Source organism: Seriola aureovittata, chromosome 22, assembly GCF_021018895.1.
Source record: "Seriola aureovittata isolate HTS-2021-v1 ecotype China chromosome 22, ASM2101889v1, whole genome shotgun sequence".
Lineage (NCBI taxonomy): Eukaryota > Metazoa > Chordata > Actinopteri > Carangiformes > Carangidae > Seriola > Seriola aureovittata.
In genome coordinates, this window is record NC_079385.1 from 11499918 (window position 1) to 11527854 (window position 27937).

General features: G+C 40.4%; 2 protein-coding genes and 1 long non-coding RNA gene across 5 annotated transcripts in view; 1 reads left to right on the top strand and 2 right to left on the bottom strand.

Annotated features, from left to right (window-relative positions):
• Positions 1 to 46: 46 nt before the first annotated feature.
• Positions 47 to 1056, bottom strand: LOC130163744 (uncharacterized). Its single transcript, XM_056368102.1, has 2 exons — positions 822 to 1056; positions 47 to 479 (listed from the first exon to the last, which is right to left on the bottom strand). Exons 1-2 carry the CDS (start codon positions 1054 to 1056, stop codon positions 85 to 87), a joined length of 630 nt encoding a protein of 209 aa, XP_056224077.1. The 3' UTR covers positions 47 to 84.
• A 159-nt stretch (positions 1057 to 1215) lies between these two features.
• Positions 1216 to 1933, bottom strand: LOC130163745 (uncharacterized). The gene is made up of 3 exons (XR_008826516.1): positions 1840 to 1933; positions 1666 to 1735; positions 1216 to 1326 (listed from the first exon to the last, which is right to left on the bottom strand). It is a non-coding gene; the product is annotated as an uncharacterized LOC130163745 (long non-coding RNA).
• A 6010-nt stretch (positions 1934 to 7943) lies between these two features.
• The window catches only part of ptpn12 (protein tyrosine phosphatase non-receptor type 12), a 47001-nt gene continuing 27007 nt past the window's right edge, over positions 7944 to 27937 (top strand). For all 3 annotated transcript variants that reach the window (XM_056368069.1, XM_056368068.1, XM_056368070.1), the window contains exons 1-2: positions 7944 to 8506; positions 26427 to 26535. In XM_056368069.1, the coding sequence (XP_056224044.1) occupies positions 8405 to 8506; positions 26427 to 26535 (211 nt within the window). In that variant the 5' untranslated portion in view covers positions 7944 to 8404. The remainder of the gene's footprint in view (positions 8507 to 26426; positions 26536 to 27937) is intronic.

Consider the following 27937-nt stretch of genomic DNA (forward strand, 5'->3'; position numbering starts at 1 on the left):
TGGACATACGTATATAATACAGAAATTGATTTAGTAACAACAAAACTGCTGTGAGAAAGTTAAAAGATGATGGAAGAAGTTTGATTATTTAAAAGTTAATTTCATTTTCCTCTTTTTCTTTGTCTTGTCCGTTGTGGGACTCTCAGCTCGCTGCATGTTTGCTCTTGGGGGCAGCTTGCGATTCTTGTGAAGTTCCTCTGTCCTTCCTGAGATTGGTGGCAGCACACTTAGCAGTCTGGGCAGATTCCCACTCTTTGGCCTGGAGCACTTAACTGGAGCGTTCTTGATGTCAGGCAGTTTACAGATGCTGTTCAACTCAGCGGTTCGCCCGAGGCCGAGCATGTCAGGTTTGTGTCCTGCTGACCAGGCACTGCCGGAGCTGGACTGGATCGTATATTCAATCGGGGGCAGACGTACAGGCATCGGTCTGTCTCGCTTCAGCTGGCTGCCGTGCTTGTTGCCACTGCTTTGTTTGACAACTGCACAAGAATTAAAAGTTAGATAATAAAACGTTTCAGTGCAAACAGAAATGAAACATTGTCCTGAACCTTGAATGCATCATATAATAGAAACTAAAGAGTGTAGGCTTCTTTCTTTTGAGTCTTTTGGAACAATAAATGCTTCATTAAGAAAAAAAATGATAGAGATAGCGCAATTACTGATCTTCGAATCAAGCAGTAAATGTACTGTATGTGCAAAAGCTACTTTATTATGATTCTTGGAAATATTTAATATCCTCCCCCCTCATAGCAGAGATGCTATAGGCTGAGCTCATACGTGTGATTCCACTGTGTGTAATATGATATGTTGTGTAATCTCACCTGCAGGAATCATGGGCAATTTTTGTTCCTCAAAGTAATGTCTGTCCTGCTGCAGATGCTGCGAGTCCAACCCGAGGCTGGAGGCTGAGGAGCGTTTGCTCGACTTCTTGATCTGCTGCTGGACAACTGCTTTGACTGGCAGTGGGGGGAAGTGGGTGGGAGCCACTTTGCCACTACATGCACGCTGATATTTTATACAGAAGAAAAAAAAAAGACAGAAAAACAAGGGGAACATCTGTAAAATGCACGGAAGACCAACTTGCGAAATGCCCGAACAACTCTTTGCTTTAACCCAGTTCCACCACCACTGGTAATAATAGTCACAGTGATACTGGTAATCAAATAAATGTAAATATATTTTTGTTATTATACAGTTGGGCAGACTAACCCTAGTTTTGCCTGTTTGTTGTGTCATCAGCTGGCGATTGACAATTTCTGGCAGGGTACATCCGAAAGTCTTGGACTTCTGTGATGCCAGGACGTGATGGACGTCTCCTGTATGAATCTGGTATGTGCCACAAAACAGTAAATGTAAGTAAATCTTGTTGACAAGACATATTGTTTTTATATACAAAGCATAACATAATTGTAGCACGAAACACACAACTGACGTTACTGTAAGTTCCTGTTTGGAATGAAAAAGATCAAATTAGTCTTAATTATGGATTTTGAGTCAAATATTCAAGAAAAACTGTTTTTAAATTGAAATTTTAAGAACAAAAAACAAACAAGAAAAAGAAAGAGGCAAAAGAAACAGCACAGAATCAAAGGTACATTTATAGAAATGTATTTCAAATGAGTAATAGAGAGTGAATGAATAAAATAAAGGTAATCTTGTACAAACCCTCTTATTTAGGTTCACAACACTTCTGTCCTCTCTCTTCTCTCGTTTGTCTAAGATTTTCAGCTTTCGCCTGCAGAAAAAGGCCAGACACTTAAACCTGTATTACTGCAACACTGAACATATAAGGTCTCCAAATCAAAGAGGACATTGTACATTAGTTACTGAGTTTCTTACTGTTGCTTCATGCCGCTGATGGTTTCAGTCTGACAGTACAGACCTGAAATAGTTGAGGTTTGAGGTAAGTCTCTCACAAAATACGTGGATCAGATGCAGATACTTGCAAATAACTGCAGATGCGAGTTCAGTAGTTGTTGAAGTGAATGTTCCAGTGCCAACAGTGACATCACAGTGACATCACAGTGACACTGGAGCATTCCATATCCACTGATCGCACTAATTATACATTATGGAAATAATTAAGAATATAAACAACTATTTACATTGGTTTATATTAAAAACTGTTTATAAATTATTTATTTATAGATAAATTATATTTGTTCATATAGTTGTTGTTTTTTTTAACAATATTATCCTTTGTTTTAAAAAGTAAGACCCTCCCTTTCCTTTAAAAAAAAAAATGCAACTCTCTATCTTCATTATCTCCCAGTAATGACACTACTGAATTTTCAGTTTTTTCAAAGTTCACTTTGCCATTAATGACCTAAAGTGCACAAACATTTGAGATGGTGTTCTCTAATTCAAATCTTAATATGATTCATTTTTCACAAAGCCCCCAGATCAGTAATTATAAGGGGAACTAAGAGCTATTATTGTCATTTTACATGACACATTTAACTCACAGATTTATGTTAGTGTTCAATCATCCTATTCGCTTCTAGTTGATTTGGATGAGATAATAAACCCCTGATACTGTTGTCTTTATATCACCTGTGGTGCACACAGGAAAATAAAACTGTTCGACCAGTATAATACAGTGTATACCATGGGATTATAATTCTTCTTTCAGTATTTGTGATGTTGGATCACAGTGAACCAGTTAATTTTCCCCTCAGTGTCCTGACCTTTTCTTCATTAATACATCAGCTGTGATGTTTGCCTCACAACTTGTAAATGTCGCCCACTTGGTGGCGCCAGTGGATAATAAAAGTTACTCTACAGTGACTGGAACTGCCTTAAGGCTGTATTTTTAAGCCATGGTGGCCATGCTTGAAGTCCTGAATTTAAAAAAGACACCAGAAATGACTGAAGTATTTGCTATTTTCAAATGTCACGTACATTATTTATTCAATATGCAATATAAAGAAATATTTGCCTGTGTGGTCTACAGTCTTGTCTTGCTGTTTCTTTGGACAGTATGTTAGGTTGTGTTGTGTTGTTTGTTTACAGTTATGTGTCATAATGCAGCGGGGTGTCACTGCTACAGACCTACTCCATGTAAAACACATACACACACACACACAGACATACACACATACACACACACACACAGACATACACACATACACACACACACACACACACACATACACACATACACGTACACACAGCTCTCAGAAGCTAGGACAGTAATTACATGTCTAAATCTGACAGAGCGTCCAACCACCAGTGTCTGGCTGTGTGTGTGTGTGTGTGTGTGTGTGTGTGTGTGTGTGTGTGTGTGTGTGTGTGTGTGAATATATGTGTGTGTGTGTGTGTGTGTGTGTGAGACATTGGTAAAGACAGAGACAGGCTGGCTGGAATCTGTTAAGGGAAGGGTTATACCGAGGGTGTTGCTACACTCACTACACTACACTCACACACACACACACACACTCACACACACATACACGTGCATGAGAAGGCAGTGCCACATCACCCACCCTCATCACTCAGTCCACTTTGATTCATCAGTTCTGTGTAATACAGTTAATTTATTCCATTTAACTGCAGTTATAGTGTCTTTTGTTGTTTGTATGTTTCACCAGCATTTTAATTTTAAAAAGTACATATATACTTTTCAAAATAAAAGGTTTTTTTTCAGGTTTAAAAATATCTTTGAGCTGAAATTATCTTGTAAACTTGTTGGAGAAAAACTGTTGGATTGGTGGTGATACCACACTGTGCAGAGTAATTTGGTCCTGTCTCCAGCTGAGGATGCTCTTGTGTTGCAATCGGTGGTGGAAAGTACATTTACACAAGTACTGTCCTTGAATGTTGAGGTATTTGTGCTTTGCTTGAGTATTTCCACTTGATGATACTCTGTACTTCTACTTCACTATATTTCTGAGGGAAATATTGTACCTTTTGCTTGATTTGAGATTTATCTCAATATTGTTTATATGTTTTCCACTGCTGGTTTCACTAGTGCTGAGTTTGATATTGGAGATGTCATCTACACTTTCTGGGCCTCCAGACTGAAACATTTCCCAGTTTCCTCTTCTCCTTCCTTTCTGTGTTTTTCCACCAGCAACATCCAGATACAGATAAAAAGACAAATTAAAAGGAACAACCAACACAAAGTATTTTAACAAGTCCATAACCACATAAATTCTCCAAGTCCGTGGCGCTTTACTGGAGGAATAAACACCATTAATCCAAAAGATACTCCCTCATTAGGTGTTATGCAGATGGTGGTGAGAGCGTTGTGTAACACATTGCTCCATAGTCTCCCATAGGTGTTCAGTTGAGTTGAGATCTGCTGACTACAAAGGGCTTAGCAGAGGATTTTCGTCATTTATCAAATCATTTCGTGACCCCTCGTACCCTCTGGATGGAACACTGTCATCCTGGGACAAGCCACATGCCTCCCAGCATGATAGGATGTTAATGTTTCCAGTCTCATTTATTCAGGTTTCTCTTTTAATTTTTTGCCCTCTGTATGGCGGGGTTGTGCAACATGCCACTGAGTCAGTCCTCCATCCTGAGGGCAGACATTTTCACCATACTTCATTACTGCAACAGGCAGGCTCACGTTCTCTCTCTCGCTCTCTTTTTCTGTGTGTGTGTGTGTGTGTGTGTGTGTGTGTCCCCAGACCAGATACTGTATACACATCCTGCTATGTTCTCAAACATGCAGCTTCATGCTCTGCCCTCGACCACAGACACATGTGTGAAGACTGAACATGAGGGAGAGGAAAGCAGTGAGGAAGAGAGTCAAAGAACACAAACATCATGGAGAAAAAGATAGTGTGTATGCATCTGTGTGCGTGCGCGTGTGTGTGTGTGTGTGTGTGCTGTGCATGCTGGGAGCCTCCCTCCCTGGGGGTTGTGTATGGGCTTGTTACAGCAACATTCCTCCTCTCAGCTGCTTCTGAACAGCACATTCCAGAAAGAGAGAGACAGAAAGAGAAAAGAGGGTGAGTAAAAAGGGGGGGGGGTACATAAGGAGAGACGAAGAGAGGGAGATGAAAATGGGGGAGTAAGAAATAAGAGGAGAATGAGAAGGAGAAAGTGAGAGAGGGAGAAATAGAACAAATTGTGGAGAAGATGGAAGAGAGAGCAAAGAAAGATGGGCAGAGGAAATTGGTTGAGGAAGGAAAAGGGAATAATATTAATAATAATAATATTAACATGTTGTATAATTGATCCTCGCTGTGTGCTTCATGATCAGCTGACTCACCCTGTTCTCAACAGAGAGGTCAGAGGTCAGGGTCAGATACAGTACAGAGCAACCAAAGCTAGTGCTGAGAAAAGGAAGTGACAGAGAGGAGGCCACAGGGTCTCTCTTAAAATATTATTCCCCATACAACCATAACACACACGCGAACACACACACACACACACACACACACACACACACAGTAGACGAGAGCACTCTTTGGTGTGTTCATCTCTTCAGTCTGCTTGACCTGTTTCCACTGAACTGTGGAAGGAAGATACTAATCTCACCAATAACATGGATACACATAATGATTCAGCCACACAATTACACTTCTCTATATAGACACACAAATCATATGAAGACAAAACTCCTTATAATAAAAACCTATTTATACAGCATGTTTCTTATACAAATAGATTAAAAAGTGATAAACAGGAACATTAAATACACAACAGTATTAAAACATTAGGTTCAAATAGTGCCCAACATTCTGTCTGCACAAATGCAACATAACTCTTTGTGTAAGTGGTGAATTGATGTAATTTCCTGTAAGTTGCTGCTTTGTGTTTACTCAGATCTTACGAGTGTGAGGACCTAAAACACACACTTTGTTCCATTAGTGTACGACTCCGACCTCAACTTAGCAGCATGTGTGATGACTGGTGATTTTAAATACAGGGTCGACTATGAAGTTAGTTAATTCAGGGTTCAGATCTCACTGATACAGACACAAAAATAGTGTGTAGAAGATCTGAAACGATTAGTCGATGAATCGGTTAGTCGATCAGTAGAGAATGAATCATCAATTGATGACTGATTAATGGATAGTGAAAGTGATTGTTAGCTGCAGCCCTAATATACACTAAAAACGGCTATGCTCTGGTTGACAGATTGCATGTTGTGTGTGTGTGTGTGTGTGTGTCAGAACAAGAAGTCAAAGGTGGACACACACACACACACAGTGAGTTTTATTGTGCCTTTTCTTCCCTGTTGTTTGACGTTATCTTGTTGATTCAAATGTGACTTTGCTTTGCGTCAGTTGAGAGAGGAGAAATAAAATATAACGGATGAAAGTCAAGTGTGTCCCTCGTGTCTGGGAACTGAAGAAGACAGACCAGAAGCACAGAGAGATGAAGAGAAAGCAAAGAAAACATAAAATATTTACTGCGATAACAAGCAAATAAGCTTAAAGACAACAGCAACAAAAAGCAGTTTGTGTGTGTAAAAAAGCTTGTTGGCTCAGAGACAGCGTCCCCTCTCCTTCTCCCTCACTCAGCCTGAATAGATGGGTTTGTTTGCCGTCACTGGTAGAACTAAAGGAAAATAAAGTGACTCGATTCCCCTTCTCTCCATGTGCGAGTTTATTGGAAGGAAGTTAATCATGCATAAGTATCCCGTCCCCCGACAACTCTATCCAGAATACCAATTTACCAATTGCTTTCTCTCCTTTTCCTTTTATCTTTTCACCCTTTATTCCTCTTCAGTTTGTCACTTACATTACATTCAAATCAACTGGGTGTGCAACATTTGCATCCTTATACATAATTATGTAACACTTATATAATTTTAACCAAAACCACTGCTTCCTTTTTCTAGTACTTAAATACAGGTATAGCAACTGCAAATCTGTTTTATTTGCATTGCCTTTGCAAAAACCAAGCAACGTACATGACATTGAATATTAAACACCACACATGAACATACCCACCTCTGTGACCATTAGTGGAGATGTTACATGATACATTTGTTTGTTTCTATTCCTGGCAATATCTTAATCCAGATTATATATCTGACCCATTAATCTGTTGGCTGTTAGCTGCTTTTATCTATGTATCTATCTATCTTGATAGATAGCTAGCTAGCGTGTTTTTATTGTGTGTATATTGTGTGTGTGTGTGTGAATAAAAATCTGTATGTATGCATGACTGGATTATTAGAGCTGTTCACTCAAATTTTAGACGATGGAGCTGGAAAATGGTATTTGGTCCATTTTGCAATTCATTAAAACATTAAAACCTTCATACACACACAAGCAAGACTGGATTACCAACTGGGCAAAGGGGGCCCAGGTGCTCAAGGGCCCTGGTCTCAAAAGCCCTCTACTCTTGCTCTCCATTTTTGTCTACATAATTTGATAAATAACAATTTTATTAGAAAATTGCAACTCTGAAGGACAACTATAACAAAATGTTCCAAAATCGAGTTTAAAGACCTTTATTGCTTCATTATGAGCTCATTGGTCATAAAGTTGTATTTTATCAAACTCCTTGAATTTTTGTGTATGTGTAATTAACACACAAGATAGCTGGTCAAGGTAGTTCCATGACAGATTAACTGTAAGGCTGCAGCTAACAATTATTTCCTTCATCAAAACTCAATGTTATCAATTATTTTCTTTCATAAACGATTGAATGTTCAGTGCATAAAATGTCAGTAAAAATAGTGAAACATATCAATGTCGGTTGCAGTGGCGTGTAATAAAAAGATAAAAGGCGTTTAAATAAAATAATGTCATTTATGATAGCAATGACGAAGATGAACCACGTCAAAACGACAGACACACATTTTATCCAATCACATCTGGCTGTAGTTCAGAGCTACGTCCACGCTAGCCAATGACATTGTAATTCCAGGTGTCAGCTGTCCAATCATAGGCAGCTATATGCTGGAAGAGGCGGGCTGTGTTTTCCGTTGGCTTTGCCCAGTCCGGATGTTCTTCAGTAGCAAATAACGAGCAGCAGTGTGTGAATGTGGCAACCGAGGTAGACAGGGAGGGGTAGATAGACTGGCCAGAGCTGGGATTTTTGTCTTTTTTCTTTATTTTTCTTTACTTACAGAACAAATTGTTGACAGTTTATGTTAGGCCACGGCTGCGAACTTGTTTGTAGGGCAGAAAACCGGGCCGCCGCTGCTTTTCTTGGGGACTAACCGCTGTCGCTGTGAAAACAGCCCAGAAGAAAGAAGGAAAGGGAGAAACAACATGGGGCGATAATAAAACAAGAAGGTGTTGTGTTGTGAACCGACGATGACTCCCTGGGGGGATCCGTGAAGATTATTTATTTTTTATTTATTCCCCCTCTTCCTTTTCCCCATTGTCTTTTTTGTTTTATTTTTACGTTTTCTCCTCCCTTGCTACTTTGGGAGGTTGTGTTTTTTTTAAGAAAAGGGCAACGGGATACGTTACAAGAGAACTGAAGGATGGACCAAGCCGGCATCCTGAGAAAGTTTATCCAGGGGGTGAAGGCCATGAGCGAGGGGGACGAGGAGAGGGGAGAGGACAACTTCGGCAACGACTTTATGGTGGGTCAAAATATACAGCAGCATACCTAGCTTCCTTTACTTCATATATATATCTCAACCAGAGCCCACTACCTTCATAATTTCCACCACACCAACCCTCCATATCCCACCCCCCCTTCCCGTCTCCTGGTTCCCTGTATCCCCCAGGAGGTGAGGCAGGGGCGGCCACACTGCCCTCTTCCTTTTCCTCCCATTTCCAGGCTTTACATGGCGGCCTAGCATTGTCTCCCAAACCACAGAAACACCACCGGCTCCTGTTTCTTTAAAATAATGAGAAAAACAATAAAACAAGCCACATTCACGTCCCTTTGCAGCCCTGGGCTAATTTTTTTTACATGGCGTTGTTGGAATAGCTTAGCTTGCAGGTAACCGCTGGGCTAAAGTGTAGTGTTATTGTGGCTCTCTGCTTACTGTCTGTTAACCATGCCTGACTGTTAGGATACAGTGCAATGATTCATTGTCCTCTCTGATACTCAGTAAGCAGTGAATATCCAGTAACCTATCTGAGCTTAATTGTATGTAGCATCTCCAGTGTTTTACCTGTAATATTCCTGTACATAGATTTGTTATTGTCTGTTGCTATGAATCTCTAAGATACATAGGATGACTATAGTTTCTGTTATAGTAAAGCAGCACCTAGATCCACCTAAAGACAGTCAAACCAACACCTTTATTTCTTAAATACAGTTTACAATGCTTTTGGGCTCTGTGTTTGGATTTAGTGCAGGGTTTTTGTGTTAGACGGCATTTGTTTTTTCCTAGGTGTACCTAATAAAATAGCATAGTGTAAATGTTAATGGTATAAACTGTAAAGAACATGGCATAGTTTATAGAATCTTGTGGACAGGGTTTTTTGAGATGGAAAAGAGTCAGGGTTTTTTTTAAAGTAACATATTCTGAAAACATATTTAGTTTGCCTTATGATGACCGTTGACCCTCTGTCAGACGTATGTCTTCACTACATCACTGGATGTTATTGTGTTGCAACACTGGACTCAAAATAGGACCTCTCCCTGGCTTGTGAAATAGCTGAAATAACCACAACAGGTATGGCACTTCTCTGATAACATTTGTGTCTTTAGAGGACCTTTTTTTTTTTTTTTTTTTTTTTTTTTTATGGATTCGATTAGGATATGTCAGGAAATGCCATGCTAACCGGATGATTCATACACATTTATGATCTGTGTATGCAGCTGTGGAATTTAAAATGAATGTTGCTATTAGTAAAGCCACTAAAGAATTCAAATAAAAGAGGCCTCAGTTACAGTTTAACTGGTTGTAACAGCAGGTTAGGATTGGGTTTACTTCACATAAACCTACATCAGGTTTCAGGTTAAATGAAGTGCTTTTATTTATTTATTTATTATTGTACCATGATTGTTTGGGGAAGCCAATCAGCATCAGAACAGTTAACTTTTACTCCTTTTGACTACAGTTGCAGACACACACACACACACACACACACACACACACACACACACACACACACACTCACTCCCTTCTCCTTACTTCCTACTTCATGCAAGCTGCTTGCTGGAGCTTGCAACATTCTTTCTTGGCCCATTTCATAACATTTTGTCCTGGCTTTAAATGTGGAGTGTTATCAAGTGTTGGCCACACTTTGAATAAATGCCACACAATTTGACAGGCAGTTCTCCCTGCAATTAGGCACATAACAAACCCTGAAATATGCAGAATTCTTATGTATGTGTCTAATTGTGTGCTGGTGACCTGTTCCGTCCTGTCCTTCGAGCATGTGTTGCAGAAAACGGAGGTAGCGGATGTTGCGCAAAAACCAGACTGCGAGGGGTGTTGGGCTGTGTGAGAGGCACTGAGGAAGTACTTTATGGATGAGGGAGACACCAAAAGGAGCTGGGACTAGTCTGCTGCTGGCTTATTTACATGCCATTCATTTCATAATGCATGTGGTCAGAAATAGAACTTTTACGCTGTAGCCACTTAGTTGGAATAATTATCTTGTATAATTCAGTGCACATTTTTATTGGCTGCTGCTTCCTCTTAACCTTAAATTCTCCATGTAGACTTGATTGGGTAAGTGTAGTTACTTGTTTTAGCTCCACCATACTTCTCATTCATAACTTTACACACATCCACGCCTTGTCAAACTGCCTACTACAGCCACAGCCCTCTGCTCTTATGAGGAACCATAGGTGAATCAATGTGATCTTAAAACGTGTTGTTGAGGTTGAAAAGATTGCTCCTTTATCAGTTTTCCCAACAAAACAACCCTCCAGCCTCTTGTGGCTACTGAAAATTACATCTTTTTCTTTTTTTCTTTTTTCTTATCAGAACCCCGCTTTTCAAACACCACTGACTGCTTGTTGTGCCCTGATTCTGCATGTGATATCTGTTCAGTTTCCTTTTCAGTTAGCTTTATTGGCATGAAATACAATAATTCGTTTTTTAAAATGAAACATATTTCCTGTTAGCCTTTAGGCTATCACGCATCCATCCAGACAGTAACTTGACTATCAGACAACTCGCTCAAATTTCATTTTTGGGCCATCTAAGTGCTTTAATTCAAGCTATTTCCTTAAACGGGTTATTCACAGTAATTAAGTTATTTTTGTGCATGCAAACTTGCTGAATGGCAGCTTTATGGCATCCATGTAAATGGGCCCTCAAGCTAAATTTCCTCCCAGCTGGCAACATCAGTTTGTGCATGTGGAGTTTCTTCTAAATTATTCATCAGACAACAGCAGCTTGTAGACAAGAAAACTTGTCCTGATTGAGCACAGGTGGGCTCTGTGCCAGTGAACCAAGCACAATTAAGCCGCATCAGCCAACATGTAAGTAAGTGCTTCAGCTGGTTGCTGCTGGTCTGTCGTACCGATTCCAAGTGTTGTGTGAAGCTTTCAATTGCTGGAGTCAAACTCACAATACCACAAGCGCATGGGGTGTGCTGCTCTGTGCACTGAGTCACCAGAACACCCTGACATAACACCCACTTTAACTGCCTATTGTTGTTTATATATAGAAAGTGTTTTATAGACATAATTACAGTGCACTGGTAGGGCAACGAGTCAGAGATTATATACTTTGTTCAGTGCTGTTTCTCTGCTGTTTTAATGGAACAGGAATGCTTGAGATAATTTTTCTGCCTGGCACCCAAATGTGACAAGTGTCGCTTCCTGGTATTCAGTCGGGATCTTGTTTCGTGTTTGAATCCACCAGAAGCGTTTTTGTGGCCCCTTTTGACTTTCAGAATCTTTACAGGGTGTTGTTAATTTTAGGAATTTCATTTAGTGGCGTATGTGTGGAGAAACCGCAGCAACTGATGTAATTACATGGCACATAAAGGTGCATATGGTGCGAGTACGTAAGGGCCTCACATGAGGTGCAAGGAGACGGAGCAAAACATGATGACCAGTCCAGGGTTGAAGACGTAAATTGGACACTTTTTTGGTCATAATCTTGGGGTTATAGTCATTGACGAGCTAGATTACACACTTCTATATACTCTCACAAACACACAGCATTATAGCCTGCATGTGTCTATAATTTCTAGACTGACTCTTTGCGTTTTTATGGTGAGCTTATGACAGAGTATGTTTTAAAGCTGACCTAAACAGGGCTGCATGTTGGTGGATCCAAATGTCAGTGAGACCTTGAGTAACTATTTGAAACATTTAGGCTTCAGAAATGGTATTGTGCAACATGTCATCAGTAAGAGGCACACTGTATGATCATTTTAACCAATCTGGTCTGATGATGAGGGCTTAATCCAGAGGGTTACAAATGGGATGAAAGGCAAAGTATGTACTGTCGAGTCTCATGACGCAGGTTCTGCAAAATTGGGGCATCTGTGCAGTAGCTGCTTCCACAAACCCAAACAATGGCAATCTTACTTGTTTCACAAGGGTGGTTATCAACTGGCCCTGTCAACCCACGACTTTCCAAACCAGCTATTAGTCCGCTTATGTAAGAGCGCCAGAGTTTTTTTTTAACTAATAGATAGTTACAAAGGCTACACTATAGACACATCCAGAGAAGATTTAAAGTAAAATGAAAATTTTGGGGAATCATTGATTATGATTCAATAATTAAAAATAATGTTAACACAAAACTACAAGTAAGAGTACAAAAAAATTCTAATTAAGTTCCCCACAAGGTAAAATAAATGAAAATATTGAGTCTAGTTTTAAGCATCATCTTCTTTCAGGAAGTAGAAATTGTTAAAAGGCATAAATGTGATGAGTAATCCCCAAAACATAACAGCAAAGTCGAGCTTTGTTTCTGTTTCAAAGGCTGATGAGGTAAAGTGTAGAATTAGCTGAAACAATAGCTTCCTTTGAGTATCATAAGTTCATCACAGTGGCACTAGTTGTGAAAGCTCAGCGTGGTTTCACTATACTGCTGTGAGTGAATCCTCTGATTGTGACAACTCCTCTGAAATGAATTGAATTTGCTGCGAAACGCCGCTATCTTCTCCTGGTGTGACCACACTCGGCCAAAGATATAATGCTGACTCACAAAACTGGCTTTGTGAAACAAGTCTCACCGCTCTATGAGCAGAGCTTGATCACTACCTGCCGTCATGGAGACTTGTACTTTGCACTTCAGTTTAGATGTGTCACTTCCTGTGGGCAGAGAAAGTGTCTCTATTCACTTTCATTTGAGCGAATAGAGAGAGGAGTTCACAGCTTCTCTGGTTTGGTGGTCTGGAGACACTGCTCTTTTATTAAATGTTTAAATATTATAGATATCTAGGTGACAGTCAGGACAGTGTGTAGGAGTATAGAGTTTAGCTCAAAGCCAGGTTGATTGAACACACAGCTGTTCATGGACATACAAGCTGCAGGGATTGAGCTTGTGACCTCTGTGTTATGGGAAACCGTTTGTAGCTTGTAGGCAACCCCGCAGCCTGAAAGAAACATGCTATTACACAAAACATTTATCCAAAATTCCTCACAGTGTTGTACACATGCATTTTTTTTTTTTGCAGGGTTGTCCCCCAGTGGATCTCCAAGCGCTGGCAGCGCGATCGTAGCATTACAGAAGACAGGAGATAAAACTTATTGAAAATCTAACCTGGTGTCAAAAGCAAGCCGGAGAACAAATTTCTTTAAAAACAGCGTTATTTGGTTTCTTTTCTTATGCCAGGTGCCCTCCTATGGCACACGAACAGACGTTAGCATTTGAGCAGATGCCTGGATATCGCAAGCTACATATGAGATAGGAGGAGGCACTTAAAGTGTCATTATAGAGGTGTAAAAATCCTTTCACATGTTCAGCAAATACAAAGCTACAGATTAGTTCAAGTTGTAAATGAGAAGATGTTTACATAACATGGTGTAAAGACAGGAAATAAGCCACACGGCGGGAAACAAAATGAAACCCACATCGGTGTGATCCGGTACTTCTGTAATGTGTTACCCGTGTCACTCCACCAACTTGGATATAGTTTCCAAATACACTGGCATAATCACTCATATACCTGCTTTTGGGGACACTGGGCTCAAGACTGTAGTCTAGACAGGGTTTAGACATAGGAGGCCAAATGTGTGTGTGTGTGTGTGTGTGTGTGTGTGTGTGTGTGTGTGTGTGTGTGTGTGTGTGTGTGTGTGTGTGTGTGTGTGTGTGTGTGTGTGTGTGTGGTGTGTGTGTGTGTGTGTGTGTGTGTGTGTGTGTGTGTGTGTGTGTGTGTGTGTGTGTGTGTGTGTGTGTGTGTGTGTGTTGTGTGTGTGTGTGTGTGTGTGTGTGTGTGTTGTGTGTGTGTGTGTGTGTGTGTGTGTGTGTGTGTGTGTGTGTGTGTGTGTGTGTGTGTGTGTGTGTGTGTGTGTGTGTGTGTGTGTGTGTGTGTGTGTGTGTGTGTGTGTGTGTGTGTGTGTGTGTTCCTGCCCCACCTCTGCAAGCAGATCCAGACTCCTAAAGCAAGACATCAAAGAAAGCGAAAATGTGCAACCCCGCGCTTCTCTAAACATGTGTCCTGTCGGGCAGACATAAAACACTCAGAGGGGAGGCTAGAAAATGGGATGTGACAATGCCAAACATGCGAGTGTGTCTGTGTTCTTGCGGACTTGTGCTTTGTGTGTAGTAACAGTTTTGACTCTCACCAGGGGGGCTTCCCCTTCTCCTTTCTGAGTTTTGTGTGTCTGTGTGCACGTTAAGTTGCTGCACACACATCTGAGCTGCCAGCACATGATCTGGAAACCTTTTTACCCTTGTATTACACAAGCGCAATCTCTCTCACACACACACACACACACACACACACACACACACACCTCACTGGTCACGGATGCAAAGCCCCTATCCGTGTGTAAATGCATGGTAAGCTAGAGCCAGCACAGTGTGTGTGTTTTCAAGAGAAAGGCTTTGTGTGTTTAGGGAGCTTAATTCAAAAATTATTCAGAGCGGTGCCAGACTGAGGCCGCATTCAGACAGACATTTGCCCCGTGTTAAAACAACGTAAGGGGTTGTGTTGGTGGGGGTGTGATGTTTCATTTACCGGTGAGACAGTGAAATACAATCCGGGAAGTCCAGTTGGAGGAACGCACTTGCATATATGTGGTTGGCCAACGCAGCTCCTTGCTGAATGACATCACATTGCATTGTAGGAAAAAGTGGAACCAGTTTCAGTGTTTTTGTGTAATTTTGGAGACCACCCATTGATTTTTCTAAATAAAAGAACCGATTCTCTCCCTTTCAGGTGATCAATTAGGAAGTGAGCACATTATGTGACCTGTCTTTTGGTGAAATGATGCACCACTGCTAGTATGTTTGGTATGCTGAGTTCTCATTTTCAAACTCATCAGTCAGTCATTGTGTTGAAAATGAGCTGGAGGCGGCAGAACGCCGGCCTTTTCATGGCAGACTGGAGTCTAGAGCTTTAGGTTTCTGTAAATGTATCTGAAATTTGATGTATGACAAAAAGTGAAAAGAGAAGAGAGGAGCGAGTGCCACAGTTTGTCCTGTTGTAATGGGATGAAATGTATGACACAAACTGGCCATTTGATGAGTCACATGGAGGAATCCTGTGTGGTTGTTTAAGATGTGTTTGTTGTCCGGTTTGCCTGCTTTTAATCCAAGATGCACAAATTTCAGCTTGGTTGACTTGGCAATAAAGTTATATCAGCACCTATGAAGAAGACACTAGTTATTTTTATTGGTGTTTTTCTTCTCCATCTCCCATTATGGCTAAAAAAAAAAAGAGAAGCCTGGTGTGTTTGTATGGCTCCATGCTTTTATTAGCTTGTTTGTGTGCGTGGGCGCAGGAGTAGGTACATTGCAGAGGCGGCTGCATTTTTGTGTGTGTGTGTGTTGTAATCACTGTAAACCCGCCTCATGTTACTGTAACAAGACTTCCCAATTTCTTTTGGTGTCACAAGCCTCGTTCTTTCTCACCCTCCCCTCCCACGGCTTAACCCAGAAACCAGCCTTGTGCCCCTAAGCTGGGTGTTTCTCAGAAGAGACACATCACAATATTTCCGCTCTAGAGTTCGTGTGTGTGAGAAGCTTTACACGATGAAAAGTAGCTAACAAAAGAACTTTATTGATCAGGATGAGGTGACCATATCCTCGAGTGCAGTAATACATCTGCATGTGTTGTTACACGAGGGAGTCATCTTGGCCATGACAATGCACACACAAGTACGACAACAGTATCAGGGTGCCACAAAGAAGAAATCTCACCACCAGGCACCAGGAGGATGTCAAATTATTATTATAATATCAACAAAAACAAGTTGTTACATGAACACACAGAAACACACACTTAACCACAGATAGTTGTTGAGTGAGGCCACTAAAGATGTATAAAATCACATTAAAGTTACAGAATCAGGCTTGTGAGCACAAGGTCACCAGTTTGACCCTCCACACAGGCTATGAATATCTGAGCAGGGAAGTGATTAATATAAACACACACACACACACACACAAACACACAATGAGCTCCTGTCCCAGATGATTGGGATTATATGCGGTTCGTCCACATCTGCTTCCTGCTGCAGGCCGAGACCCAGAGTCGGAAATTACCACCAGGGAAATACCAGTAAATGCCAACTGTGTTTGCTGAGTATGACGGTGAAATAAACAGTTTTCACTAAAGTTCAAAACATGTCAAACATCGTAGGTTGTGCGTTTGGACTTCAGACATGTAACTGGCTTTCAGTGCTTTCAGTAACAATTTCCCTGTCGATACGTATATGTTTTTGAATTTATGCAGTGGGTTTTAATGGTTGATTTTGGTTTGGTTTTCAGAGTAACAAATAATAGTGACAAGAAATCCCCCTCTCTTGCCGTCATGCTGTTAAAATTATGTCATTCTTCACAGGAAATGTAACATGACGGTCAGCTGAAGAATAACAGAAATCCTTTATTCATCCCACTACTAAAAAGATAAATAATAGATAATAATATAATATATGTCCAATCAGATATTTAAATATAGCAAGAATAGCAGCAGATAAGGAAAATTGCACAGTTGGTCTGTGTTAATTATTGCACACGGTGAATTTGTCAGTTTCCTGGTGTTTGTGGTCTACTGAGTGCAGTATTTGTTAAACAGTGAAACTAGTGGGAGTCAGCGTCTTACTAACACTTCTCAAACCCTGAGCAAAAGTTATACGACGATAGCTCAATAAACTGTGGATGTATTTTTTGTATCTTCTTTCATTCTGTCACATTTCGTTAAAGATTTTGTTGCTGTTGTATCATGGCAGTTTTTTTTTTGTTGTTTTTTTTACATGTGCAATATATTTATTTAGTCAGATTTTTCCATAATGTTTTACTTGCTTATGCCACCTGAAACAAGTCGGCTTTCATCAGCTCAATGTTCAAATTTCCATCTGAATTTTAACTGAATTTTCAGAAAATTAAGAAAAGAAAATGTGAATTAACTTGTGATAACCCCTCCACTACTGGAGTTGTGCATTGAGGTAAAAAGTTGGTGGGGTTCACTCTCAAGTCCGGTGCTTTTAAGAAGCTTTTTATTGAATTTCATTTTTTTTTATGCACAACTGAAAACATGAACAAAAACAAACGGATGGAAGTGAACTTAATGCCAGAGATGAATTCCCACACCTGAACAGATCAGTCTGATACAGATATTCTGGTTATTGTGATATTTTAAATTTTCCACTTCCCCAGGTTCTACTTGGCCCTCATCTGTTTCTCTGACCGTCCCTCCATTTCTTTCCCCTCTACATCCTTCCTCTTCATTTTTTCCTCTCTCCACACTGACGTTATAAAGGCACAAACACTGGCTTAGTCAAAGGAAGCAGTATGAGTAGATTTTCTGTGTTTGTCTTTCTTTCTAAGTCTACTGTAGACTGCAGACTGTAAATGCACGGCTGGTAGTTGAGGTCCCAAAGGAAATGGGCTCACTGAAACGACGGGCATTTTAATTGGCTGCTTGAACCGAGTGCTTTCAGTTCAACACAGGTGTTTCCTGCGGTCAGCATGACAGTATTACATACACATGACACATGCAACCACAAACGCATAGACAGACTCATATTAATAAGTAAGAACTTCTCAGCTGAATTTGGTGAATACAATTTTTTTCTTTCCCTTCAGAAGTTCCTATTTTTAACATTATGTTCTGCTTTTTGTGTCATCATGGTCTGCTGGGTCTCTGACTTGCATATCGACGTGCAGTGATTCTGTCAGATGGTTTAGAATTGACCGAGAGACAGACGGAGAAAGAGAAGCCTGGTTGCTAATTAAAGGACAGTAAATGTGTGCTTTGTGCCAGTGAATGACGAGTTGCTACACCCCTAGATAGGTGTGTGTGTGTGTGTTCATGCCCACTCATGCTATCAGTGCTCCACTGACCTATATTGGCCAGTAGCCATAAACTGAAAATGGCTGCACAATACATGCGTGTGTGTATATACAGCTTGGCAACTGATGCTAGTTGTCGGACGTAATCTTTGTCAGGATCTTTAGCTAATGAGGATGTCACACACACACAAACACACACACGCACGCACGCGCACATACACGTACACTTACACATACACAGTCCGGACCCCTGACTCACACTAGTGGTCAGGGTGTGGTCTGCTGTTATTTCCTTAGTGATTGAGCTTGATTAGTGAGTCCTGCTGAACTGTTTAACTAACAGTAGACACCTGACATGGTGACCTGTTCTCTGAAAAATCTCCTTTTTTCCCTTTGTCAACAAAACATTTAAAGGAATAGTACAACGTTTTGGGATCATATTATTCACTTTTTCGCGGGGAGTTAGATGAGAAGATCCATGCTGCATGACTGTAACGTAAAATATAGTTGAAGCTGGTTAGCTTAGTTTACCACAAACACTGCAAACAGGGGAGGCAGCTAGCTTTACTGCATCCAAAGCTAACAAAATCCACCTACAAACACCACTGAAGCGACCACTTTATATCTCATTTGTTTAATTCTATAAAAACAGAAGTGTAAAAACAACAAGCCACCACTTTCCCAAGGTCTTAAGTGCTGGACTATTTCTTAGCCAGCAGTAGTAACTTCCTTTTCCTCTCTTGTCTTTATGCTGAGCTAAACTTACCGGCTGTTTGCACCACCTACATATAAAGTGAACACATGTGAGAGTGGTATCAATCTTCTCATCTAAACATAAGTTTATTTCCCAAAATGTCAAACTATTCCTTTAATGCTGCTGCTGTTTATATCATAACCCCATCCTTCTCAACTCCACATATCTTCACTCACTAATAATATATAAGAATATATAATGCGTTCAAAACATTTGATGCAGTCACATTTTTCTATGTAACTGGATATGACTTTGCACTTTACAGCTTTTTTTTTTTTTTTCTGATTTGGGACATTATCGCCACGTAGAGGGGCGGAAAGGCAGAGAGAACGTCAGTCAAGCTTATTGAACTGTCGGAGGGAGAAGAGCAGACCGACAGATACATTGAGATCCACACAGACCCTTTTAGTCTCTGTGCTGTAGCAGTGCATCTTTCCCCCCCACATGCTCGCAGAGCGGGAGATGGATTTTTCTGAGGGCATTGTAAGGGGTGACCTATTTTAGCTTGTGTGTGTGTGTCTGCATGGAAGGTGACCGTCTGTACTGCCTCTCTGCCATTAGCACACGACACCCCCACTCCCTGGCCCCACGCACACATACACACGCACGCACACACACACACGCACGCACACGGGCAAAAACCTTTTTTACCCACTGCTTCTGCAGGAAGAGCATATTTTCTGCCAATCAGTGCTTACTGCTGAGTTCAAAAAGAGAATGTGTTTCTCTCTCTCTCTCTCTCTCTCTGTATATGTGTGTGAGTGTGTGAATTATTCAGTGTACCAGGGAAGTATAGTGATGCTGACTTATTCAGCCAGGAGACAGAAAGTAGGTTAGACCCACGAACAATTACATCTTTCTGTCTTTACCTCCCTCTTCCTCTATAGCACTCTTTATTTCTCTGTTGGCATTTTTTAAAATCTCTTTATTTTTCTACTCTCTCTCTCTCTCTCTCTCTCTCTCTCTCTCTCTCTCTCTCTCTCTCTCTCTCTCTCTCTCTCTCTCTCTCTAATCTTCTCCCTTTTTCTCTCCGTCTGTCTCTCTCTCTCTCTGTCTCTCTGCCCAGTAACTGCCCTGGCATCCTCGAGTCATTTTAGGCCAAGTCAAGTCATTGTGAAGAAATGTGTCTGTGAGCACACATGACTCAGTTGCACCCTGAAGGGGGTCTGTGAAGTCGGCACTGGGCTTTTGGGGGCAACGCCCTGTGTGTGTGTGTGTGTGTGTGTGTTGTGTGTGTGTGTGTTGTGTGTGTGTGTGTGTGTGTGTGGTGTGTGTGTGTGTGTGTGTGTGTGTGTGTGTGTGTGTGTGTGTGTGTTGTGTGTGTGTGTGTGTGTGTGTGTGTGTGTGTGTGTGTGTGTGTGTGTGTGTGTGTGTGTGTGTGTGTGTGTGTGTGTGTGTGTGTGTGGCAGTGGAAGTCGAGCATTCACAGGAAACTGGCCAACTCAGTCATGCAGTTTTACACTTCTGACTGATAGGAAGTAAGAAAGCAATAGAAACAGCAGGGAGTAGAAGTAGAGTGTGGAAGGATTAAAGTCTTTGTGCTTGTAATGCTGAGGTGAAATGAGAGATAAAAGCACAGGAGTGAAGTAGTTTATCAAAAACACATAGTATTCAGTATGTTGGACTAACAGAGCTTGGCACATGAAAATACTGAAACTCACTTTGTCCAAAAAGGTGAAACTAGCTGAACTTTGGACAGAAGGGCAAATTAACACCATCTACTAACAGATGTCCTTCCACATAAATTTGCATAATCTGCTTTAGGTTTTTTTTGACAGACCACAACAGTGCAGCGTAGGCTGTTTCAGAGCGTTCTTATCTTTAAATGTGTGAAAACCATAGAAAATTCTTTGATGAGAGGTTTTCTATGGTTTTAGTTGCTTCCCTTTCCTGTGAAGAAGAGCGTTTCCTGTGGTATTTGTACCCGTGCTTTTGTGCCTAACATACTCATAAAGGTGCCAATGATGGAGGTGGAAAGTGTAACTGTACTTGTGTATATGAAGAAGAGGTTCATAACATTCAGTGGTTTTAGCTTCTGTAACATGAATACTCCTTGTTTTTCTCTTTCCAGCTTCTCAGATGTGAGGATTTGCTTTTATAACAGTGAATTAGATATCTTTGGGTTTGAGCCTATACAAACAAGACATTTATAGATCACCTTGTGTTTTATAAAAGATTAACAGCAGACTAATTGATGATGAAAAGAATTGTTAGTTGCAGACCTGTTTAATACCAGTCAAATTCATATTTCAAGCACAAAGGTAAAACATTCACCAGTTCACCCCTTCTCGGACGCGAGAATGATTGTTTATTCATTTTGTCTGTGAAATGTCAGACAAGTGGTGACAAATGAAGAAGGCAAGCCTGTGCCGAAACATCAGCTTACGGGTTAAAAGTCTGTGCTGCGTAACTGTCGGTGCTCCTGCCCCTGCAAGTACTTTTTCTTGTTCGTTGCCTGCAGTGAAAACTGCCTATCACAGTTTCACAGAGCCTGAGGTTACATATGTTCATAGCTTGTTTTAAATAAGTATATAAGTAAATAAGATATTTAGGTTAATATCTCACATGATGAAAAAGAATCAAATCCACATATTTGACAAGCCACAACCACCAACTTTAGCTTGAAGAAATGACTTAAATGAATAATTTATTGTGATAATATATGCTGATTAATTTTCTATCAACTAATTGTATATGATTGTAGTCCACTCATTGTTTCAACGATTACCTGATAATGAAAATAGTTGCACCACTAGAAGAATGGATGCACTCATAGATGAGAGGATTAAAGAAGAGACAAGTCATTTTAAAGGGTGAACACAGTCTGCCTCACTCATCATCACTCTCTCTCTCTCTCTCTCTCTCTCTCTCTCTCTCTCTCTCTCTCTCTCTCTCTCTCCCTCCCTCTCTCCATCTCTCCATCCCCTCTTTGTTTTCTCTTTTTCTTGTTATTTTGTCCTCTCAGTTGGAGTTTGTGATACACCACTAACTGCTGTATAGAAAACAAGAATTAAATGGAGAAGTACACTTGAGTAGCCATTAAAAGCGAGGATATTTACTTTTCTTTGCCCCCTGTCTCTCCACCCCCACCCCCACCCCCCCTCCTCCATTCAGAGCAGAAGCTAGTGCGAAGCGACATAGTGTGTAAAGGGAGCGTGTGAATGAGCGACACAAACAAGGAATAAAAGAACCCATTAGCTTAGTTACCAAGAGCCTCTTAAAAGCCTTGGCTCTCCCTCTTCTCTCTTCTCCTCTCTCCCCAAGTCTCTCCTTCTTTCCTCCTTCATCCAAAATACCCATGTCCTCCTCTCCTCTACTTCTCTCCTCTCTTTTCCTCTTATCCTCTCTTGTTGGTTTGTTTAGCAAAGGTGCAGCGCAGCAGGCGAGGACTCTCCCTCTGCTCTGTTTCTTCAGCATCCTCCAGGCTTACCCGTTATTTTGTGTGTGTGAGAGTACACACGCAGGCTTGTGTGCACGTTTTTCTGTGCATGTCTGTTTTTACGTAACCGAGGAAGTAAGAGTAATTAGACACAGGGTCTGTGTGTGGGACAATGGAAAGTAGGGAGAAAGAGGGCGAGACGGACAGTAGCTGGGTCTCCATCCAAGTGTTTTTCACAAAGACGAATCACGTTGAACAAGCTGAACATTAAATACACTGTAGCTTTTTGAATGTGAAAGTAGATATATTTGTCAGATTACCAACATAGGTTTGTTAAGGAAGCTATAAGTTGTATTTTTGGACTTCTTGAAACAACCTCCTCACCACAGCCTCTTTATAAAAAAGTTTTATCAATATTTCTTTCATTATACTGCGAGTTAGACATCTCTTTACTTAATTCAAGTTGAGGGAATAACACACCCATTCCACATTCAGTTGTGCACTGCTTAGAAGTAAATAAAAATGTCTGCATATAACTTGCTTGGATGGAAATTATTAGTTTAAAAATAGTGATCAGACAAGACTAATCTCCTTCTGTCAGCTGGTACGATATGCATTTTTGCAGAAGTACAAATCAATTTTTCATCATTTTAGTTTTAAGCAACCAGTATAATGTATCTGTTGCTAATGAGACATTTGTTGTCTGTGACATCCTTCCAAAATTATATTACAAAATGTCTTTTCCACAATCAGTAAGACAAGGTGTCAGTAGCAGCAGCAGCAAAAAAAAAAAAACATATATTCAAAGCTGACATCAGTCAGTAAACAGACGGTATGCCAACACACACCCGTGCTTCTGTAGTACAATAGTTACATGTGATGTGGTGCTGCTGTCTTCTTATACGTACATTTAACCGCAGTGAATAGGAAGAGTATTATTTTTACACACTGTTACTATTGAGTGCATGGAAAAAATATATGTAAAAGTAAGAACAACACATGAAAAGAGTAAAGATTTGAAACTGCTTTTCTGTAGACTAATATAATATTCTCATCAGCTGACCTGCAGCTGTATAGGAAATGATTGATTAGATTAGAACGTGAAAAAACTACCTGCTGTCTACCTGAAAACAGGTGTGAAAGTTCGCCTGGTCAGAAAAAACAGACCTTAACGTTTGCTGATTAGATCTACTGAACTGCAAGAAGCAAAGTGTGAAGCAGGAGTTGCATGTGCTGAAAAGCCTTTGAGCAAAGCACTGAAGTTGCTGCTCCATAGATGCTGTCTGTGACTAACAATATGCGCATTGACCTCAGCTGTCATAGTCTGTCTTGTGTAGAGTGAAAGAACTGATATAGGGCCAAACCAGTGAGGCGCTGAGGTGCCGCAAAATGTCCGAATTTATGGGCTTTAATGGGAGAATCAACTAGTTTTTCCCAGTGCGCTGTAAATGAAGTGGAATGGGCTACGAAGAGAAACATACTTATCATCATTACAGTGTTAGAGGGCACAATTCTCTGCATGTTTGTCTCCACATAATGCGTTTTGTGGGTTGGGGGAATCACAAACCATCACAAATCACCACTGCCTGCCTTCCCTGCTCATTGTGTGTCTTATCGAGTGTGTATACGTGCATTTGTGTGTGTGTGTAATCCTGGGCTCTGGCCCAGCACAGAAGCAGACCTCTGTTGGAAATGTAATTCACATGAGGCCAGAAGAGCTCTAATGCTATTACCACACACACACACACACACACACACACACAGACACACAGACACACACACACAAATGAACACACACAGCTGTTGCCGCCCACAGTCTCTGCGTGTGTACCTCTCTTTCTCTCAAACTCATTCTCTCTCCCTTGCTTCCTCTCACTCGGTTTTCTAGTAGTCTGTTGTTGTGGTTTACAAAGACGAGTGATGCGGAATGAAAGGTGAAAATCCCATTGTGTCTCCAGGGTGTCTCTTTGCCAATAGTCTAAACTGTTTATATGTGTGTGCCAGTTTTTCAATTTAGGAAACTGCTGAATCAAAAACTCAACTTTTACATAAAACATATTTATATATGGGAGTGTAGAGAGAAAAGTGTGTAGAAGATCATGTGTAGGGTTATCTGTTTGTACTATCTAATAGTTGGTGGGTGTGTGTGTACTGTTGTAAGTGATGTTAATGACAAAGAGTGAAACAAGGACAGAGAGAAATCTCTGAGGTTTGGGAGTCTCAGAGAGGCAGGGTGTAATGTACAGTACGTGTCCATGTTACAGTAACAGGAGGAAAGCCTGCAGCCACTGCCAGAGAGAAGAGAGAGACAAGAGGTGGGACCGTTTTTCACACAAGGCTCCAGCAGGCTGAACGCCCACGCTGACTTTCTCAGAGTCAGACAGAGAGAGAGAGAGAGAGTGTGAGAGAAAGGGGAAGAGTGAGAGAGGCAGACAAAGTGGAGTGATGCCTAATTTCCTCACTGTCTCAGAAAGAGAGAGGAGAGAGTGATTGAACCATCTGAGAGAATCAAAAAAGGCCCCTGAGAGCATTGTCATGTGAACGCTATCAGAGTCGGGCAGCAGGAGTTTTTCATGGTAGAAAAGTCTTTTTAAGTTTCTTTAAAGTTTCACTGTGACGCTCGAGGACAAAGTGAAGTCACGAATGGAAAAATTCTCTGCAAGTTTTAGGTCACAAATCTAATACGAATAATAGAGGCGAGCATCCGGGTGCCAAAGCCTTTGAAGCTGTAAATTTAGGTGTATAAGTTGTGTTTAGTTAAATATGGCCAAAACATTTATCTCAGTGACCATAGAAGAGTATAAATTGCACATGAAGCCATTCATTTTTTTAATCAAATAATATGATTTCAACTGAAAGTAATAACAGTACGGATCTAAAATGCATACTTTACATAAGTTTTTACCCCCAGAACCTTTAACAAAGTAAGATGCAACCAAAAGATTTTCTTTCTTTTTTTCCCCTGTCACTGATTGCAAACAATAATTCTAACACTTTGACCTCATCACAAGGTTAACTTACTAAACTTGGATTTTATGAAACTTTCAGCTACATCTTTGTGTCAAAACAAGTGACAACAAATGGAACATGACTTCTTTTTCTTTTTTTTTTACCAGAGGGCAATATGATGAAACCATCTTTCCTGTTACATTAGTGGTAATAAAATCCCCTTTTTTGGTATTTATGGTTTTATATTACACTAGCAATTATGTTAAAGTACATTTCTGGGAATTTTAGAAAGTGTTTCTAGATAAAATAACCTGATAGCGCTTATTAAAAAACCTGACAAATCGAGGCACTTCATCACATTGATGCAAAATTCCTGTTGCCACAAGGCAGTTCTGTTCATTTGCATCACTGCCATAGCCACAGGTATTAAATGGATAGCTAGTGGGGTAAAAACAATATAGTAAAATCTCTGCTTAGTTTTAATGGCATTCTCATTTGTGGACTAAAGAAATGATATTGCGGCCGCAGTATCCAAGGACAGCTAGCTGAGCTGTGGCCTGCTGTCGGACAGGAGATGTTGTAATTTGTTCTCTTCCCATTAACTGAGTGTGTCCTCATAAGTGTCAGCCACTATTAAATTTGGCCACATTTAACTTCATCCACTGACACACAAAAGAGGAACAGGAGTGTGTGTGTGTTTGTGTTAGAAGGGTATATTAGCAGCAGAATGAATGTTGAAGGATGGACTCTGTGTGTGTGCGCAAAGGAAGGTGTCACTGTAACTCAAAGAAATTAATAGTTATCTGTTTGTAGAGACACATTTATCACAGCTGCTGTACCCCAGCTCTCTGTGTATTCAGTCTGTGATCCTCAGACAAAGACTGATTTATGTCCGCCCTGTATCACAGGTTACTTTGCTTTCATGTATCTCTTTCCTGTGTGCCATCAACAAAAAAGCCTCTCCATTTGTACCTATAAACATGTGAAATGTAACCTGTGTAGGTGAGAATGACATGCGAATGAAAGAACATTATTATATTATATTATTATACCATCCACTAAATATTTTTTCGTCTTCTTTATTCCAGAGGTTACGGCGGTTATCTACCAAATACCGGACAGAGAAGATCTACCCCACCAATGTAGGAGAGAGGGAGGAGAATGTCAAGAAGAACAGATATAAAGATATACTGCCATGTAAGTACCGGCACACAGGGGACATTTTGACTTCTCAAACACGTGTAGTTAGTAAATAATGGCTGACTTGTCTGGTGTGCAACAAAACCTAAATTTAATGGAGCCATTGGTAATGATATTAGCTACACCCCTGCTCTGTAACAAACATATAAATACTGATCTGTCTGATCTGTTAGAGGGAAAAACAGGGAGAGGTTGTAATGTCCATTTTATGCTGATGAGGGCACACTTTATGTCATAGGTTCCACATAAAACCAGATCTGTACTTTACTATTTGAAGCTAGGTCTCTTTAATAGGTTTTACACTTCAAATGCAGGCAAACAAAATACACTTGTTTGCCAGTTTATTAGGTTTGCCTAGCTAAAATTTAATACAACAGCCCTCCCTGCAATAAAACCTGCCTTCATATGGGTGTACAACATATTAAGAACACCTCAGTACAATTCAACAGCTTCCTAAAACAGTTTCAACCAAAGCTTCATATTATAACTTTCCTAAAGGTAAGAACCACTGCATGGCTGTTGTATGACAGTGACTCTCCACCTGGTGGTTAGGACCACTTCAAGGGGCCAGGAGATGATTGTAAGAATAAAAATCAATCCTCGCTCACAAAGTGATGTTCTGTTTTTTGTCTTTTCTCTAATCTTTGCTTCTTTCCTGCAAAATACTTTAGTTTAACCTTTTCAGGCCTTTAAAAATGATTCAGATGAAATAATCTGAGATACGAAAATCCCTTTTAAGTGTAACTTCCCATAATTTATACACATGCAGTTTATATTTGGGAGTTGGAAGGGGTTACAAGTAAAAACATTACAACTCACACTACTACACTAAAACACTCTTTTATTTTTTAAAGCCTTTTCATACACTAAAGTTTGGTTTATAAACAAAACATCTTCATGGAGCTTAATGCTGGACTGAGGGATCATTTGACAGAGCTATAAGGGTGAATAAGATCACATTGCATGCAGTGATATTGATGACGTATGTGTGAAATGCCATTAAGCATATTCAGTTTTCACCGCAGCATTCCTCTGTCATCTGCCCTGCACTGTTCCAAACTGATCCTCCAACAACAAACCTTAAAGGAAACGTACAAATTTCAAAGTTATTTTTTTCCTCAGTGTCCGTCTGCTAGTTCATCACTCTGTGTACGTCACATGCCTGCAGCCGATTTACAGCGATATTTGTCCTGCGCTGCTTTTAATAACTACAACACTTTAATTTGACAAAATTTTAAATATTTAAGCAAATGCAATGCTTGGTCCTGCATGACGGTAGCATTAAAACATTGTGTTTATGTCCTCAGCTTTAAAGATAACGTGCTCTGTGTGCCAGAAAAAAAAAAAAACTATGTTCAATAGAAGTAAAAAAACAAAACCAAAATATTGTCAAATAACA

What these genes read in the sequence shown, in the direction of transcription:
- LOC130163744 (XM_056368102.1), bottom strand. Translation starts at nt 1,056, where the DNA reads ATGTTCCCCTTGTTTTTCTGTCTTTTTTTTTTCTTCTGTATAAAATAT. An exon ending in ATTGCCCATGATTCCTGCAG is followed by an intron (nt 480 to 821) that starts GTGAGATTACAC and finishes ATTCTTGTGCAG; the next exon opens with TTGTCAAACAAAGCAGTGGC.